This window comes from Symphalangus syndactylus, chromosome 18 (assembly GCF_028878055.3).
Source record: "Symphalangus syndactylus isolate Jambi chromosome 18, NHGRI_mSymSyn1-v2.1_pri, whole genome shotgun sequence".
Classification (NCBI taxonomy): Eukaryota; Metazoa; Chordata; class Mammalia; order Primates; family Hylobatidae; genus Symphalangus; species Symphalangus syndactylus.
Window position 1 is genome coordinate 44,637,601 of NC_072440.2, and position 20,453 is coordinate 44,658,053.

The following is a 20,453-nucleotide window of genomic DNA, read 5'->3' on the forward strand; positions in this document are numbered from 1 at the left end:
GAAACGAAGGATTACAAGGCTGCAAATAACTGAGTGCTAAATAAATGACTTTTTTTTTTTTGAGACAGAATCTCACTCTGCTAGACTGGAGTGCAGTCGTGCAACCTTGGCTCACTGCAACCTCCATCTCCTGGGTTCGAGTGATTCTCCGGCCTCAGCCTCCCGAGCAGCTGGGACTACAGGCACGCGCCAAAACACCTGGCTAATTTTTGTATTTTTAGTAGTGATGGGGCTTCACCATATTAGTCAGGCTTGTCATGAACTCCTGACCTTGTGAGCTGCCCGCCTCGGCCTCCCAAAGTGCTGGGATTACAGGTGTGAGCCACCACGCCTGGCCAATGACTTATGTTTTTAGAGAGCTTTATACTGCACACAATCTTCTTTAGTATACACATTATTTTCTGCACAATAATTCTTTGAAATAGGGAGCTGTTAACTCAGCCAAGATCACAGAATTAGTGAATGGAACAATGAATAATAGAGTTTTAAACTTTCGACTTCATAACCAAAATTATTTCAGCTTCATGAAACTGTTTCTGTGTAATAGGTAAATAAATTTATTTAGAAGAAAACATTGTAGGTGAGATGGCTGTAGTACTCTGGTGGAGGGGTCACGTGGTTTGGCTGTGTCCCCACCCAAATCTCACCTTGAATTGTAATAATCCCCACATGTGAAGGGTGGGGCCAGATGGAGATAACTAAATCATGGGGGTGGTTTCCCCGATACTGTTCTTGTGGTAGTAAGTCTCAGGAGATCTGATGGTTTTGTAAATGGGAGTTCTCCTGCACAAGCTTTTGCCTGCTGCCATGTAAGACATGACTTTTCTCCTCATTCACCTTCTGCCATGATTGTGAGGACTCCCCAGCCATGTGGAACTGTGAGTCCATTAAATCTCTTTCCTTTATAAATTACCCAGTCTCAGATATGTCTTTATTACTAGCATGAGAACAGACTAATACAAGGGGTTTCATTCATCAGGAGGCATTTTGTTTTATAAAAAATCACTGTATAAGTGCCCCAAAAGGAGAGGGCGTGGAGAACACCACCAAAAGGCTTGTCTGTGTGTACTGAAGTTATCTGGAAGGGGCCACGGGAGGTCTGCAGAGCAGCAGGTCCAGATGATAGATGAAGAGTCTTAGTGGCGGTAGCCTTGGCCAGCACGATGGAAGGAAAGGGGTGGGTGCTAAGGATGCTCTGTAGACCCCATGGGCAGCTGCTGGCGATGGAGATAAAGGATGATGTTTACCTGAAAATGACCTTGACAGTGTGTGGATCATATTGCCTACTAGGATGGGGGGGCATTGAAGGTTCAGACATGAGAAGATGAACATTTTGGTCTTCATGACTAATTTGAAATAGTATTGAGACATTACATTTGAAACATCTTGTGGACAGAATGCTGCTGCGTTGGGCTGGTGGTGGGTGGAAGCGGCACACACTCAGAGGTTAGGGAATGGGGTTGGGGTATGCTTCAGAGCTACCTGGGCTGTCTTTGCTACTTTTATCTTTGTCTTGAGGTTCTAGCAAGACTGGCATCACCCGCAGGTCTTTTCTGGCATGTCTAGGTTTTTCCCACCGACTGGATATTTGTGTGTCAAATTATTTGTCAGTAGACATATTTGTTTCTATTTTCTCAGTTGTTTCATTCTGCTACTTCCTGACCTTATTTTTAACCCCTCTAGGTTCTTTTCTAATTATTTTTGGCACTGGTGCTCTGAATTCCTCCTGGTTTAATGTCACTATGATGTGAACTCTACAGGTAAACAAGCTGAACTGATGTGCTTGGAGTACCGAGTCATTCATCCCTTTTCCCTTCTTTGTCTTACTTTTCTTATCTTCCTCTTCCTTTCTATTAATAAATACTTGAGTCATTCAAAACTATGCGACAGGCATTTCCTCAGCAGGAGATAGATCCTGGAACAGAAGTTTAAAAATACTGAAGATGAAATAGCACAAACTGCAGCAGTGTTTCCTTCACTGCAGTCATTGAAGGAATACCACCTCTGTGATTTTGCCATATCTGTACATCGTTATTTGCTTAACATTTTAATACTCATACTAACAAATGAGTATTTAAATACAATTTATTTTTCTAAAATTAATTTTTTATAAGGAAAACTTTACATCAAAACTGAAAAATTGTAAAATGACATTAAATACATAATTATTAGTGTTCATCTATACCACTGTGAACCATATGTCCCTAGTGCAGGGACTGACAGAATTTTACTTTATATTCAAACTGTGCTCTCTTTCAAAGTTCTCTGAATTGAATCTACCCTTTCATGGGTCCTGGTTGTATCACAGGGAGCAATATAAAGTAAGTTTTTCTTTTATTCATAAATTGCGTCCCTTTAAATATTTGAAGACAGTTCCTTTTGGGTTTTCCTCTTTTTTCTTTATTATTATTATTTTTTGTAATTTGACACAGGGTCTCACTCTGTCACCCAGGCTGCAGTGCAGTGGTATGATCATGGCTCACTGCAGCCTCGACCTCCCAGGATCAAGCGATCCTCCCACCTTAGCCTCCCAAGTAGCTGGGCCACAGGTGCGTGCCACCATGCCCAGCTAGTTTTTTGATTTTTATTTTAGAGATGGGGTCTCACTTGCCCAGGCTGGTCTGGAACTCCTGGCCTCAAGTGATTCCCCCTCTGCACTGGCTCCTCAAAGTGCTTGGAGTACAGGTGGAAGCCCCTGTGCCAGACCCTTTTGAGTCTTCTTTCTTCTAGACTAAGCACCCCAGGTTTCCACCCTTGGATGTGCCGGGGTGTTGCCCCCGCTTATGGTGTTTACCCTGACCCCTGTCACTGTGGTCTCTTTCCTTCAGATGAACTCAGGGTTTGAATCCTGACTTGTCCATCTCCCTTCTTGAAGAACAGTTCTGGGACTGGATGTGGTTCTCCAGATGCGTTCTGAGCGGTGCAGAGACACAGCGTTCAGATTGCTCCTGTTCTGGACACTATTTTTTCTGTTAATGGGACCTAAAATCGTACTGATTTTTTACAATAATTTCACCATACTGTTCACTCATATTGTAGTGGGGTCTGCCTAACACTGCCAATCTTTTTCACTGCGTGTGGATCTGCTGACTTGTGCCATCTAGGACACTGGCAGCAAATTTATTACTAGTTACTTGCTCCTCGTATTGGAGAACCATGAAAAATAATACATGTATCTATCAGGGGCATGTATTTTTCTTATTTGTCATGTTTTGCTCATAGATCACTAACAAGTATTGGTTCTGAAAGTGCTGTCATTACTCTGGGTTTTATTTATTTGGCCCTACAGACTTGAACTTGTTTTAAAAGTCCAGATGAACTTTTGTTGTTTCATTTATCTCATTCTCTAATTTCTGCAGAAATGTTTATTTTACTCTGTATAATTTGAAAATTGTTCTCTCTTTTTTTTTATGAGACAAGGTCAGGCTGTATTGCCCAGGTTGGAGTGCAGTGGCATGATCTTGGCTCACTGCAACCTCTGCCTCCTGGGCTCAAGCCATCCTCCCACCTCAGCCTCCTGAGCAGCTGGGACTATAGGCACACACCACCATTCCCGGCTAATTTTTGTACTTTTTGTTCAGATGGGCTTTCGCCACATTGTCGAGGCTGGTCTTGAACTCCTGAGCTCAAGCCATCCACCTGCCTTGGCCTCCCCAAGTGCTGGGATTATAGGCGTGAGCCACCATGCCTGGCCTGAGAATTGTTCTCCTTAATGGAGAAGGATGAAAACAGCTTATTTCCTTGCCTCTGGATTCTTTCTCAAATCCCTTGTGCCTTTTTAGTACTAACTGCCTCTAGGGGAAGAGATTCATCTATTTATTCATTATGGGGTTCCTAGATACCAATATCCCGAGGATAGTAAGATAAAAGTCAAAGTCCCTGGTCTTGAGTGTATGATATAGCAGAAGAGAAAGTAAAAAAGTGGAATATGAGCAGACCTGCTTTTTAGCATAGGGATTAGACTAGATTGATTTGTCAGAGTTCAAACCGTGGCAGGGTTGCTCTGGTTGGTTGTGAGGGTTGTGCACTGCATATTCCAGAGGGTGCCATTCATAGAGACAATGATCTATACAGCTGTATGTAGTATACAGCTGTCTATTAGCTCTATATCCTTGCTCAAATTACTTAACCCCATTAAGATTTGTCTTCCGACTCTGTATTCTGAAATAATACTAGTACCTATTTCAGAGGGTTGTGATGAAACTAAGATAAACACTCCCTCTAATTCATATCCCAGGGCTTGGCACGGATTAAGTGTTTGGTAAATGTTATGAACACAAGGTGGTCATGCTGGAGCACGCACGGGGAGTGTGGAAGCACAGGGCTGAGTATTTGTTCCCTAGGGCTGCTGCAACAAATTACCACAAACTTTGTGGCTTAGACACACATATTCTCTCCTAGTTACGGAGGCCAGAGGTCCAAACTCAGCAGAAGCCGGGGTGTCAGCAGGGCCTGGCCTCCTCCAGAGGCTCTAGTGGAGAATCCATTCCTTGCCTCTTCTGGTTTCTGGTGACTGCCAGCATTTCTTGGCCTGTGGCCCTATCACTCTGGTCACTGCCTCTTTGGTCACATTGCTTCTCCTTTTCTGTGTGCAGTCACATCTTCCTCTGCCTTCCTCTTACAGGGATACATGTGATTGCATTTAGGGCTCATCCTGACAATTCACGATAGTCTCCTCACCTCAGCTTAACTTCATCCTGCACTTACATCTGCATAGCCCCTTTGCCATATGAAGTAACATTTATAGGTTCCAGGGGTTAGGATCTGGATATCTCTGGGGACCGTTATTTAGCTACCATTGGCTGCCTAACCTAGTTTGGAATCGGGAGGAAGGGAATGTCAGAGACACCTTCCTGAAGGAGTTGATGGCTGAACCCAGAAGTGAAGGTGGCTGGGAGTTACCCTGGCAGAAAACTGGGGATGAACATCCCAAGTGGGAAACATTCGGGGTGGACAGAGTGACGGTAGATGAATCACAGAAACTCAGACCTGCTAAGGCAATAGGACATTGTCAATGTGCAACTTCTCAGTCGTTTCCGCGGACATAGCTGACATAGCATCAAATTATTATTCTTTAATTTCCTCTTTTAAACCCAGAATTTTAAAAATGTATATTTAAAGTTTAGAATTTCCTTGGAATTTTGCTCCAAGGAAACTTTTGAGCAAGTGTCTCTGTCCTCTGCCACATTTTCTGCAAACTAAGTTTATCTTCCAGTGCGGTGTCTCCTCCCTTTCTTGGTACCTGTGAGGCGAGGGCTACCTGGACATGGTGGAGCCGTTGCAAGCGTAGCCCGCTGAATGTGGTCCACAGACACGCTATGTTCACTCCTCCAGTCTTTTTGAAAAATTAGAGTCAGTTGAACACTTTAAAAAGTGGTAAAATTCATATGAAAAATCTAAATTTCTAACATCTTTTATGAAATAAGACAATGTGTCTCAATGTGTTCTTGCTGTGGCTAAAACACAAGCATTAAAGTTTGAGAGATTCCCTCAGTTTCTGGGGCTGAGACCCCGTAGCCTCTGAGCTGGTACTGTGGTTGTTTTCTTAGTGGAGAGAAATAAAAAAAGTGGGGAAATGAAAGTCCGAGTGACCCTGTGAGGGGGCTAATGCTTGTAATCCTAGCACTTTGGGGGACTTAGGTGGGAGGATTGCTTGAGCCTAGGAGTTAAAGACCAGCCTGGGCAACATGGTGAAACCCCGTCTCTCCAAAAAATACAAAAATTAGCCAGGTGTGGTGGTGCACACCTGTAGTCCCAGCTACTGGTGAGCTTGAGGCAGGAGGATTGCTTGAGCTCTGGGAGGTCGAGACTACGGTGAGCCATGATCGTGCCGCTGCACTCCAGCCTAGGTGACAGAGTGAGACTGCCTCACAATAACAAAGCAAAACAAAAAAGAAGGCTGGAGTAGGCCATGCTTCTCATCCAGGCTGGCATTACTCATCACCTTACCTGCTGCCTTCTAGTCAAGGTTTCTGAGATTGAGAAGGCTGATTGACATGTACAGCCTCTTTTCATCTTTCCCATTCCTACTGAAAAACCAAGAACTACAAGACAGAACAACTGACCCCCAACAACACTTTACAACAGCTGTGGCCTCAGCCTCTTGACTCCTGTCTCCTGCGAAAGACGTTCTCTTCGGTCAGTTGGTGGGGAGAGCACAGAGCAGCAGTGGAGAGAGAGCCGGCCTCGCCCCCTGGGGGCTGCAGGCAGGGTGGGCCAGCACCCTCGCACACGCTTAGTAAAAAACCCAAACTGAACCAATGCTTACTGCTTCAACATTCTAGCATATTCCCTTCCTATCTTTCATTTAGATATAGGAAGTGGGACTGTATTGGAATACTGTTTTATAGTCCCTGTTTTACAGCTAGCAATATATTGTAAGCATTTGCATGTTTTATTCACTATTATCCTATGTTACCATTTTTAAAAAGATTTCTTTTATTGAAGTGAAATGCACATATTAAAAATAACCTTTTTTATTTTTTATTTATTTTTTTGAGACAGAGTTTCACTCTTGTTGCCCAGGCTGGAGTGCAATGGTGTGATCTCGGCTCACTGCAACCTCTGCCTCCTGGGTTCAAGCGATTCTCTTGTCTCAGCCTCCCAAGTAGCTGGGATTACAGGCACATGCCACCATGCCTGGCTAATTTTTGTATTTTTAGTAGAGATGGGGTTTCATCATATTGGTCAGGCTAGTCTCGAACTCCTGACCTCAGGTGATTCACCCACCTCAGTCTCCCAAAGTGTTGGGATTACAGGTGTGAGCCACTGCACCTGGCCAAAAATAACCTTTTAAGTCACCAATTCAGTGGTCTTTAGTGTATTCCCAATGTTCTGGAACCACCACTTCTCTCTTGTTTCAAAATGTTTTCATCGCCTCAAAAGAAAACTCCATACCCACTAAGCAGCTGCTCCCCATGCCCTCCTCCCCTAATCCCTGACAATGATGAATCTGTGTTCTCTGCCTATGGATTTTCCTATGCTGACTATTTCATATAGATGGAATAATACAATACATGACCTTTCCTGTCTGGATTCTTTCACTTAGCATAATGCTTTCAAGGCTTATGCACATTATGACATGTATCAGCAACTCATTCCTCTTGGGAGTGATATGTAGATCACTTGCATATGTAGATACGTCCCATGATTTGTTTATGCATTCATCTGTTGATGAGCGTTTGGGCTGTCTGCACCTTCTTATTGTGATTAGTGCTACTATGAACTTATATAAGTGCACATGAATTTGAGTTTGAGTACATATACCTACGAGTAGACTTGCTCGGTCATGTGGTAATTCTAGGTTTATCTTTTTGAGGGATCACCAAACTAATCTTCCACAGTGACTGCATCCTTTCACATTCTGTACACTTGCAATGTACAAAGCTTCCAGTTTCTTCGCATCCTTACCAATGCTTATTAGTTTCCATTAAAAAAATTCTGGCCATCCTCGTGGGTGTGAGGTGGTGCTTTGGTGTGGTTTAGTTTACATTTCCCTAATGTATGTCATTTCTGATGGCAGCAGAGCAGCCCCTCTTAGAGATGTCCTGTTAGTTTGCCTAGTCAGTGCTCCACTGGTAAACATTTAGTCTCTGTCTCACATCTTTTTGTACTTACAAACATGTAAAATGCAGTACACACCCTCATGTTCTCAGTTGAGAGCCTGGACTCTGGAGTCAGACAGCTGAGCCTCAGGTGTGGCATCTCCACTTACTGTGTAGTCTTGGGCAATTCACTTGACTTCTAAGCCTCAGTTTCTTCACTGATAAAATGGGTATAAATAAGATCTGCTTCACAGATGTTTCTTAGGATTAAATACAAACATGTGTAAAACCCTGTACATATGGGTTCATACATGGTAACCACTCAATAAATGCTGGATGTTTTCTCCATCTTGGCTCATATCTTAGATTTCTTTTTTCTTTTTTTGTTTTTATTTTGAGACAGGGTCTCACTTTGTCGCCCAGGCTGGAATGCAGCAGCGACAACGCGGCTCACTGCAGCAAGCAATCCTCTTGCCTCAGCCCCGTCAAGTAGCTAGGACTACAAGTACACACCACCACGCTCGACTCATTGTTGTATTTTTTGTAGAGACAGGGTTTTGCCTTGTTGCCCAGGCTGGTCCCAAACACCTGGGCTCAAGCAATCTGACTGCCTCAGACTCACAAAGAGCTACGATTTCAAGCATGGGCAGCCACGGCCGGCTGATTTCTTTTTTAAATTCTTAGAGGTGATATTGCTGGGTCAGTAGAAGTTATGCACATATTTGAAGGCTTTTGACGCACATTGTCCGAAAGTCCTTTCCAGATACTAATTTAACCTCCACAGCAGTGTGTGCCCGTGTTTGTTTTTGGCACCTTCAACACCAGGGATTGTCACAAAAAAATTATTGCTAACATCTCATTGCTGGTTTAAATTTGCATTTCTTTGATTGCTAGTGAGGTTAAATATCTTTTGGGCATTTATATATCTCTTTTATGAATTGCCTTTTTAATGTCCTATGGCCCAGTTTTTCTGTTGAGTTGGTAAACTTGTCAATTTCTATAAGAGCTCTTTATGACTAGGATTTTAACCTAACTTGTCTGTCATTTTATTAAAAGACAATTCCAGTTTGTCACTTGCATTTTAATTTCACATGGCTACATGGGATGGTTCACTACTACAGGCTCTATAAATATCAAACTCCTGGTGTTTCTTAGAGAGGATGGACAGATATTGAGCAAATCACTTACTTTCTCCAGGCCTCAGCTTCCCCATCTGTGAAATGAAGGGTTTGGACTAGAAAATTGCTGTTTATATACAGATTTGAAATTGTATCATTTCATACAAACATCTTGCATGTTCAGTACATAGTGTTATATCATATGTCATATTTTACACTGATATGTAATGGTAATATTTATAAATGTAATTACTCCCTAAACTACATGGGTATACCTACAGACCCTTGAGCAGAGGCTCTAAGTAAGTAGTGGCATTTTGATGTTTTTTAGATAGAAAAAATATATCTCTATTTTACATATAAAATAATATATTTCACATATAAACATAAAAAAATTTTACACATAAATACACATAAAAATGTAACAGTTTACACATAAATATATAAAAAATATGTAACATTTTTATATATAAATACATGTAAAGTAACATGTTTTATAAATATAAAATATAACTTTTGTATATAAATATCAATATAAAATATATAAAATATAACATATTTTATATATAACTATAAATATATAAAACATAACATATTTCTGTTTATATAATATATAACTATAAAATATAACATTTTATGTATAACTATATACAAAAATATATATAAATATATAAAATAACATCCAGGTTACAAAAATTAAAAAAAACTCATTATATATATTTTATTGGTGTTGTACTAGATGAGTCATTTGTAATTCTCTTATAGGGAATTTTTACTTTTGCATCACTGAGGCCAGTGGAGCTACAGCTGTTTTTGTTTTTAAACAGGTACTTGATTCAGTTAATGCTACGTATTCTGACTTTAAGAGCAACTTTGCGAAGAGGCTGTCCGCAGAGGTTCCTGTTGCGAGTAGCCCCATTACCACAAGGTGGCAGCAAAGTCAAACTAGGGCTCTGTCCTCCGATTCCTTTGGGGAATCAACCACCTACCTCCCAGAAGCTTCAGGAGCAGCGCTGAAGACAACGCCTGAGAAAGAGACCTTGACTCTAGGTGAGGTGCCCCGGAGGTGAGGTGCCACAGCCCCGTTTTGCATCGTGAATTAAAGATATATTCCTGAGAGAATCTTTGTCTTGTAGAACTAAGGAGTGTCACATTGAGTCAACTCTTTTCTCTTTTTCTCCCTTTGAATAAGAAATTTCCAAGGTGGGGAGAAATGACACAAAAACAAAGGAAAGTTACTGTATGTGTTTAAAAAAAAAACAAAAACAAAACTTTAGACAAATTAAATTTAACAAAGTTAATTGTGCAAAGAACCGTTGGCCAATGGGCAACCAGAGAGCCACTCCATGTGGGGGTGGGCAGCATTTATGGACAGGAGTTGGAAGTGCGTAGAAGCCGGCCTGATTGGCTACAGCTCAGTTCACCTTATTTGCACGTGGTCTGATTGGTTGGCCGCCTGTGATTGACTGAAGCTCAGCTTCTGTGATTGGTGGAGACTCAGCTAAGTTAGGCTTTCAGTTAGTTTACATCCCAAGTTAGGTTGCACTTTAAGATGTAGGGACTCATCCCACATCCTCAGGCCAAATTTAGCTTAATTTTAATATGTTTTTGAGACTTGCATTGGTTAGATGATTACTTTTGTAAAGATTGTATGTATGAATGTATATGTATATATGTATATGTATACACACACATGTATGTGCTTTTGTTTTGCAAGGTATAGAATTTTAGTGACTGGTAAGGTTACCGGTATACAGTCAGAAAAAATTATGCGTTAGTAATGGAATAATCAGATGTGAAATAGAAGAAAAAGACAGAAGCAGGAGAGAATGAGAGGAAGAGAAAGTAAGAGGAAGGAAACAAGAGAGAGGGATGAGGAGATGGATGGGGGGAGAGAGACAAAGAGAAAGAGAGAAGAGAGGAGAAGGAGACAGAGGAGGAAGAGGAGGAAGAAAGAAGAAAGAGGAACCTCCAAGAGTAGTAGGGAAGAAGAAGAGGGAAGGAAAGGAGAGTGAGAGACAGTCTGATGCCTATGATGGGGCAGAGATGGGGGAGTAGGCTCCAAACCACCAGTGTGATGGACAAGATCCATGATGAACCTGCCAGAGCCCCAAAACACAAACTCTCTGAAATATGTAATTCTCATTTGGGCACAGCCATTTTCATTCCCATCCTTCAGAAGCAAAATTTGCCACCTATCATCAGCTGATGTAATTCCCATTCTTTCTTTTGAGAATCCCAGGCAACATAATTCTTTTGAGTATCAGCCTATTTATTAAGACAAATGTTAATAGAAGTGCCAACTCTTTTCAATGACATCAGACACGATGATGCATTGCAGTTCTGCAGATTGAAAGGGAGCCCAGATGTTTTTCAAATCAATGAAATTCCCATGTAATGACAAGCGTTAATACTGAAAGTATTTAATAACCAAGGAGGGAAGCAGTAGGAGATAAGGGGTTGTGAAAAACGTCATTGTTATGACTATCTTCTGAAAGAAATCTTTTGTATCTCATTGCAATTGAGGGACAGTTTTGATGCTGATTGTTTTTGGAAGAATTTCTGGCTAAAATTAGGAGCTCCCTTTTACTTTCTAGGCTCTAAATTAATTTATTGATTTTTTAAAAAAGTATGACATTGTGTGAGAAATTCAGAAATCAGATATTAACCAAAAGGATTTTACAAGAAAGGCCATTTTATTTTCTACTGAAGTTAATACTAGGGATTAATCAGATCTATTGGTTTCTCAGTGCTTTGCTAGTGGGGTTTCTTTCTTTTTGTTTTAGAAGAGCAGATACTGAAGATCCTCCCATCCCAAAGGGACAGTTACAGAGAGGTTCATTTTCAGTCATGCTCTGTGGACAGAACCTGAGAGGTCCCTTCTTTCTTAGGCTGATGGACCTGACCTCTTTGTATATAACTGGGATGATTGTCAGTACTAGCCTCTGACTGCAACTTTTTCTTTCTCATTTGAAGTTCTGAGAGCTGGCTTTTTCTTCCCTGTACTCTTTTACAAATAGCATGAGAAAGCAAGCATGCATAATTTCTCAGGACAAAGAGCAAGATCTAAAACTTTGACCAACATTTCATATTTTTATCCTTCTTCTCCCTAAATGTAATATATATTGCTTAAATTTTGAATGTCCCAGTACTTGAGGTACTAGGCTCTAGGAACATTAGTGAGAATCTATCAAGCCCATGGTTGTCCAAATGAAGAAGAGATTGTCACATGGCAAAAGGCCAAGATTTTCCAATGGTCCCTTGGCTCCTGTGATGAACAAGTGATATGGCAGATAATTAGTTTTAGAGAATGACTTGACAGGTTTCCAGGGCAGTTGAAAGTCTGGTAAAGGGCTTTCTCAATCTTGAGAAGAGAGTAGATAGGAATAATATTGATGCAAGTAACACTGACTCTTCTATTACTTTAACTTAGAAAGTATTTCACTGACACCATCTTAAACTATCTTTAAAACGTCTTTCTGCAATAGAAAGGGGGAGAGAGGCAAAGTGATTTGCTCATGATTATGTAGTGAATGTCAATGCTGGCAAAGCAAGCATCCCATAATGTTTTCCTTGAAGGATGACCATAGCTTGGGCAAACCAGATACTCTTTCCACTATCATTTAAAACTGTGGAACTGTTTTTATCCATTCTTCAAATGTGCAAATCTGGTTTTTTTTTTTTTGAGATGGAGTCTCCCTCTGTCGCCCAGGCTGGAGTGCAGTGGCGCGATCTCAGCTCACTACAAGCTCTGCCTTCCGGGTTCACGCCATTCTCCCGCCTTAGCCTCCCGAGTAGCTGGGACTACAGGCGTCCACCACTGCGCTCAGCTAATTTTTTGTATTTTTAGTAGAGACAGGGTTTCACCGTGGTCTCGATCTCCTGACCTCGTGATCCACCCGCCTTGGCCTCCCAAAGTGCTGGGATTACAGGCGTGAGCCACCGCGCCCGGCGAAGTCAGCAGTCTGGATAAGATTCTGTCCTGCTCTCTGCAATGGACTTTGGAGTGACGAGAGCCTGGGCTTTTTCACTCTGTCCTACTGTGAAAGATGCCACAGCCAGACCTACAATCAAAGTGATTATCTTGTTTTAAAAACCAGATTCAAAGATAAATGTCTTTTTTGTAGGATCCTGCAAAGAACCACTGAAGACCCCCAGCAAAGGAATTTCTGAAACAAGTAGCTCTGCTCTCCATTTTTGCAAGGCACCTCATGCAATGGACAGATACTGGAAAGAAAATGTTGCCTCAAAAGGGCAGGTAGGCAAAGAGAAAAAAACTGAAGATCCTACATCTAGAGAAGCTCAGACAACTTAGTCACAAATGTAAGGAAAGAGCTGCTTAGTTCTCTTACCAATGAATAAGAAAATGATGCATTCCTGATAAAAAATGAATAATTGAAGGATATGAATAGAGACACTTTGTAAAAGAAAGAAGATATCCCCCAAATATATGAGAAAATGTTGAGTTGGGATTAATTAAAAAAGTGAAAATGAGAATAACTATTTTATCTTTACAAACAGGTAAAGGTTAAAAATATAATGAAGTTATACTTATTACGGTATGCTTCCTCTTAGCCTAAGGATATCTTGCTGTCATCATTTCCGACTATTTCATGATGTGATCTGTCCTTTGGGGTCTCTTAGGAAAAGTTGAATTATTGCTCTATGTGATGGTCTTTTAAATATTTCCCTTAAGCCTTTCTTGTTGTTTGTTTTTTTCTTGGTTAAGTACATTTATTACATTTAGGTATCTCTTATTTATTATAGTTTTAAGATCTTAGGAGTCTGACATAAATCTTTTGGGCACATTAAATATCAGTAGCATGTTTTTGAATTTATCAAATCCAATGAAGTCTTTGAAGGAATCCTTCAAAGGATTGAAACTGATTGAAGGAATCAGTTCGAAAGCTTTGAACTAGAAAAGTCATAAATTCTCAATTTAGGCAAAATTTCTTATTCAGTGTATGCCTTTTTCTGTGCTTGGCTATTTTGCTAGAAGAATAATAAAATATTGTACATATAAATTTTAGTTATCTGAACTCATATGCAATTGGAAGTGAATGTTTTAGAGCAGGTATTTTGATGTGTGCTTTATTGTTGGATATGGGTTTGGGGTATAGGGAATGGCCGGGGAGTCCTATTGAGATAATTAGGGGGCACTGGTGGCCTCAAACCTGGGCCAGATTATTAATACTCCTGTCTTTTCCGCCCTCTACTGCTGATTGGAGTTTTTGCTGCCCTACCCCTTAGGACTTCCTTTTCCTTCCTCTTATCCTTTCTGGTAACTGGTGGCAGCAAGGTTAGTGGCTCCATCTGTGGGCTCGTGATGGTGTTGGCAAGATACTCCTTCGCAATTGTTATACCAGCTGGAACATCACCCCAGCATCACTGAAGAACCTGGGCAGGGGATAATGGAAGCTGTTCTATGGTGTTAAGGAGAGCATTTTTTGTCGTGATTAGTTAGCAGTCAAATAGCGTCGAGAGTGGTGAAGACACAAAGCCAAAGCGAGGTCTTTCCCCTGTAGAGTAAACGTGTGTCTTCATGTGGTCCTCACTGATCATCTGGAGGGTGTTTCCACAACGAGGGCCTGCATAGCCGTGGAGACTTTCAGAATTCATCTTCCAGGAGCTCCATATTAAGTTGCTGATTAAAGTAGTAAGTAGATCTCATCTAGGAAAGAGCACCCCTGCACCCACAGAACAGAAGCGCCTGCTAAACCTTGCTGTGATCAGCTTTGTGTTAACTGTGGGATTCTGAAGAAGTGAGTCTGTGAGGAGTTCATTGAACTACTGATGAGCAGGCCATTTTAGGAATATTATTTTATACTAACGGTTCTCAACTCAGGGTGATTTTACTCATCAAGGGGCATTTGGCAATATCTAAAGACATTTCATTGTTACAACTCAGGGGGAGAGCATCTTGTGGGTGAAGGCCTGGGTTACTGCTAAACATCCTACAATGCACAGAACAGCTCCCACAACAATGAATTTTTGGCCGCCAAATGCCCATAGTGCCAAGATTGGGAAACCCTGCTTTCTAGTTAGTTGTTCTACCTTGAATAACTAAAAACCACGATTCATTGACAGCAATGCCAATTATGTGACATAACATCAAGGAAGAAAAACAAAATACCAAAATGTTGTCTGTCAGAGAGACTTCTGTCTGAACCGTGGGGACCCACAGTGTAAGGAACATGGCTATGCTTTGGTCAAGGATAGGCCGAGGTAGGATGTTTACATTCTTCATGACTCAGTGAGTCTAGAGCACAGGCGTATAACTCCACTTGTTATCATAGCCATGTAGACATAACATAGAGAAGCTCACCACTATAGTTATAATACGGGGAAGGCCATCACTTGTATAATTGCCCTGTTGACACTGTGCAGGAGCTGGCACCTGGCGAAAGAGAAAGCCAGAGCTGTCCGTCTTTGCAGATGGATGAAGGGAGCCAGGACACAGCTTGGCTTGCTTGTGCCCAGAGAAAGAAAGTGTTAAGCTGCTGACCCTGAAGGCAAGGGAGAGCCAGCCCTGCAGCTGTGTGTGTGGGTCGTCAACTAAGCAGCTGAGATAAAGGTGAACAGTGTAGAGAGCTAGGGTAAGAAAGCTGTTGATGAGAGCTGCTGCTAAATAAAATCATTCACCTGCCTACGGCCCCCCCAAGTGTTCTTTCTGCTCATCCACCCACTCCCTCCAGACCTCAACATGACCTTTGGTGTAGTTGTGAACCTGACACACTGTTTGTCATATTTGGGAGAGCAAATATTTTGTTGTGAAGAAGAAAAACAGAATCTTCTCTGCTTTAATCATTTATCAGTATGTTTTTAGGAAATTCCAACAGTTATTTTTCTTTCCACTTATTACTAATTTTCACAGGTGTTTTTGATTGAAGTTGGATGTAAGAGTGTCAGAAGTGCTTTTTATATATTGGCCCAAAGGGATAGGACCCAGATTTTTGTGCATATGGAATTTTAGTAAAGTTACTTAAGAGCTCTGTGAAGGTGTTAACAAAAAAGGACCTTAAGATGGCCGTTCAGCTGTGGCAGGCTTTGCTGATATCACTGGGCTGTGGTGTATAGGCTAAACAGATTTTTAGGCTAGAAAAATAAAAAAAATTTTATTCTAGCCAAAAAATACCTGCTCTATGGAGTTGCTGAACTCCATAGAGCAGGTATTTTTTGGCTAGAATAAAATTTTTATGGAGTTCAGCAACTCCATAGAGCAGGATAAATAATATATGTAAAATGCTCAGCACTGCTCATAATATATTGTTTAATTAATAAATAATAGCGATTATTGTGGTGTTGGCTTTGACAATGTGGAATCTTTGAACTCCTTAGTGAATTACCAGTTGTAATTCGATATTATACATTACATTTTAGTTGTACATATATGTTTCTAAAGAAGTATTCTCCTTATGTGTGTTTATTTTCAGAAATGCCTAAAACAACTCTTTGTAACCCAGAAGGTGGTTCAGCAGGCTAATGGAAAAATGCAGCTCTGTGAGCAATCCCAATGTGTTTGGAAAGGTACAGGGTCAAGACATTGTCCCTCTTTCCTGCACTGCTCTCTCTCTGCCTCCTTCATTTCTTCCTAATCTTAAAATATATTATTTTTAATGTTTACTAGACTAAGTCAACCTAATTGTAAAATTTGAATAATTCTCATAATCCTCTGTTCTAACTACCCCTACCTCCAAGTCCCATTCTCTATAGGTGACCACCTTTAGCTCTTCCAGCTGTCCTCCTGGTATTTACATCTATTTTCTCAATAATATTGGTAAACTGCTATTTCTTGTGATTTTAGACTCGATCATGACTTTTTTGTTTTTGGTGTTGCTCAGGCTGGAGTGCAGTGGTGCGATCTTGGCTTACTGCAACCTTTGCCTCCCGGGTTCAAAGGATTCTCATGCCTCAGCTTCCTGAGTAGCTGGGATTATAGGCATGCACCACCATGCCTGGTTAATTTTTTTGTATTTTTAGTAGAGTAGGGTTTCACCATGTTGGCCATGGCTGGTCTCGAACTCCTGGCTGCAAGTGATCCTCCTGCCTCAGTCTCCCAAAGTGCTGGGATTACAGGCATAGTAGATAAGAATTTAGTTCTCTTCCTGCCTCATTCGGTTTCATCAGTTTCTCGACATGCTTATATCACACTTTAAAAAAGTAAAATTAGTAGTTAATGTTTACATCATATTACTACACAACTATTATTCACTATCAAGCCAAATAGTATAATTATGCTTCTTTTCTAGTATAACTGTTTTGCTGAGTATTAAAAGTGGCCTTATTTTTCATTTACTAGATACTATGACACTATTAATATTTCCTCTAAATGCTCCAATGTTTTATTCCATAGCTGTCAATAACATTTTCCATGCACTCACTCACTCCCGTTTCTTCTTTTCCTTGATGTCCTCCCTCTCAGAGCCTGCTGAACAGGCTGCTTTCATGGCCAGTTGCACAGTTGTCTTCTGGGACTTTTCATCAATATTAGATCCACTATTTTTGGGCAGCTATGTTGTGCTCTTTCTGGGTTTGCTGGTCTGAAAATGTCCTTATTCTTCTTTTATGCTTGATTCATAGTTTGGCTGGCTATAAATTCTAGTCTCACTCAGAGTTTTGACAATACTGCTTTATGGTTTTCTAGCATCCACTGTTGCTGTTCAGAAGTCATGTGTTAATTTGACTTCAACTTTGCTTTTTCTTTCTTGATGCTCTTAGAAAAGTCTTTTATCACCAGTGTTCTAAGATTTCATGATGATAAAACTTGGCATTAAAAAAAAAACTCATTGTAAATCAAAAGTCCATTGGTGGATATTTTCATTCTTGGAGATCTGATCCATATCCTATAGTTCTTGGAAAGTTGCTTGAATTATTTTTTAATAATTTTTTTCATTGTCATTTATTTTTTCTTTCTTTATGAAATATCCTGGATTGACTCTCCAATTCTCTTATCTTTTATCTTCTGTTTTTCATCTCACTTTTTTATTTTTTAACCTTTTGGGTGATTTCCTTAACTCTGTTCACCAACCTCGCTATGAAACTTTTTATTTTGGCTATCCTACTTTTAATTTTTTAAAAGCAATCTCTGTACTCTGTTCCTTTTTTTTTTTTTTTTTTTTACAGCATCCTGTTCATGCTTCATAGATATACTATCTTCTCCTATATCTCTGACAATATTATTTTATAGATTTTTGGAAGTACTTCTGTGCTCTCTGCGTTGTTTTCCTTTGCTTTGGTTTTCTCTCCCTCCAACCCCCCATTTACTTTGGCTTCTCTCTTTCAGAGTAAAAACTTTCCTGAAAGGTGTGCTGTTTTAAAAATAGTACTAGGGTAAAGAGCTTAGTTCTCCTTTCCTAGGTTAAAGAGTACCAGGGTAAATTCAGTATAAAGATTTTAGTATAGGCGCGGTGGGTCAAGCCTGCAATCCTAGCACTTTGGGAGGCCGAGGCGGTGGATCACTTGAAGCCAGGAGTTCGAGACCAGCCTGGCCAACATGGTGAGACCCCATCTCTACTAAAAACACAAAAATTAGCTGAGCATAGTGGCTCACACCTGTAATCCCAGCTACTTGGGAGATTGAGGCAGGAGAATCACTTGAACCTGGGAGGCGGAGGTTGCAGTGAGCCGAAATCATGCCAGCGCACTCCAGCCTGGGCAACAGAGTGAGCTTTTTTTTTTTTTTTAACTCAAAATCTATTTTTTTTGTTTCATACATCTCCATGGTGCCTGGTGCTATTGAATTAAAAAATTGTCATTTTTATTTATCCAGAGAATAAACATCTGGTTTCTTCTGGTATATGCATATATGTGTATATGTATTTACTTGGTTGCTCAGGGTGTGTGTGTATGTGTGGGAACTTGACAGGCTTTCAACTAACCCACCTCTCAGTCTTCTCTGTGCCTCAGAGCCCTTGTGGGATTTTGCAGGGCAAATCAGCTTGTTTCTCTTCACTGTCTCCCTTTGCAGGCACTTGAGGGGTAGTTCCTTATGCTCTTCTTGGTCAGTTATTAATCCTTTATCCGCTTTCTAGAAAATTATTGTGCTCTCTTGCCCCCTCCTATATTCACTCCCATAGTGTTTGTTCTTGTGTCTTCACCCCTTAAAAAAGTCATTTGCTGTACTTAGGTTGAAAATAGGAGGCAGAGGAAATAAACTTACACGGCCATCCCTCCAACTTGACTTGCCTATGTCTCTCCGCTTCCCGTAGATCACTTTAGTGGCAGCATGAAGAAACGATTTGAACAGGAGGATGTTGGTAGCAAAGACTAATTGAGAGGCCCTCTGAATATCCTATGCAAGGCTCTGTTATTGATTCTTTTAAGGGAACTTAAACTATGAAATAGATCCCACATACACCAAGTGATTGCTCATCAGTGGATCCCGGGGACAAATGTTATCCAGGTGCTGTGTATATAAGGCAATTCTTTATGCCTTGTCCGTATCTAATGACTCTGAAACCTTACAGCAGGCAGCCCCTGTAAACTTTCAGGTGTACCTCTTTGCCCAAAGCTGGTAGGAAACTTTGGATGGTGGTGTTGTGAGTGTGTCAGGGAAGCTCTGTAGCCGTGCAGTGGGGAGATAATTGCCTGTGGCAATTTCTAGAAGGTCCTGTTCCATGCTATATGTGGAGCTCTCAGTGCTTTCTTTCTTTCTTTTTTTTTTTGAGACGGAGTCTTGCTCTGTTGCCTAAGTTGGAGTGCAGTAGCGCGATCTCAGTTCACTGCAACCTCTGTCTCCCGGGTTCAAGCGATTCTCCTGTTTCAGCTTGGGATTACAGGCACACATCGCCATGCCCAGCTAATTTTTGTACTTCTAGTAGAGAAGAGGTTTCACCATGTTGGCCAGACTGGTCTCCAACTCCTGACCTCAGATGCTCCACCCGCCTCAGCCTTCCAAAATGCTGAGATTATAGGCGTGAGCCACCGTGCTTGGCCTCCCAAAGTCTTTTGACCCTGAGCCCCATGTGTTTTCATTCCTACTTTCTGTTGCCATCATGGACATTTTTGTGTTATTCATGAGATTATTGTCATGGCTGGAAAATAATTGTTTGGGAGCCAGAATTCTGTGTGAGAATCCTCTTGAGAGAACTAGTGTGGTTCATTTCATAAATGCCGAGGAAACTTGCCTGCTACATTTCCCTCTGGAATGAGTTCTGGTAAGCATATCCATGGGGTGCTTTGGCAAGGTCTGAAATATAAATGTGAACAAGGAGACAGAAATCCTCAATGGTAAAGTAGACTTCTGTTTTTATGGCTTGTCCTAATTTTTTTTTTTTATTTTTTTTTTTTTTGAGATGAAGTCTTACTCTATCGTCCAGGCTGGAGTGCAGTAGTGTGATCTTGGCTCATGGCAACCTCCACCTCCCGAGCTGAAGCAATTCTCCTGCCTCAGCCTCCTGAATAGTGGGGATTACAGGCCTGTGCTACCACACCTGGCTAATTTTTGTACTTTTAGTAGAGACAGGGTTTCACCATGTTGCCCAGGCTGGTCTTGAACTCCGGCCACAAATGATCCGCCCACCTTGGCCTCCCAAGTGCTGGGATTACAGGTGTGAGCCACTGCACCTGTCGTGTCCCAATTTTTTATTAAAAATATTTTTTGGGGCTGGGCGTGGTGGTTCACGCCTATAATCCCAGTACTTTGGGAGGCCGAGGCAGGTGGATCACGAGGTCAGAAGTTCGAGACCAGCCTGGCCAACATAGTGAAAACTTGTCTCTACTAAAAATACACACAAAAATTAGCCAGACGTGGTGGCAGGTGCCTGTAGTCCCAGCTACTCAGGAGGCTGAG

The 20,453-nt window shown here is 41.1% G+C and overlaps 1 protein-coding gene across 3 annotated transcripts in view; it reads left to right on the forward strand.

The window, feature by feature from the left end:
- CDC20B (cell division cycle 20B) overlaps positions 1-20,453 on the forward strand; it is a 120,074-nt gene that overhangs the window by 18,424 nt on the left and 81,197 nt on the right. For all 3 annotated transcript variants that reach the window (XR_010116910.1, XM_063622650.1, XM_063622649.1), the window contains exons 5-7: positions 9,490-9,712; positions 12,790-12,920; positions 16,096-16,189. Coding sequence is in view for 2 of the 3 variants with exons in the window: in XM_063622650.1 (XP_063478720.1) it covers positions 9,490-9,712; positions 12,790-12,920; positions 16,096-16,189 (448 nt within the window). In the remaining variant the exon portion in view is untranslated. The remainder of the gene's footprint in view (positions 1-9,489; positions 9,713-12,789; positions 12,921-16,095; positions 16,190-20,453) is intronic.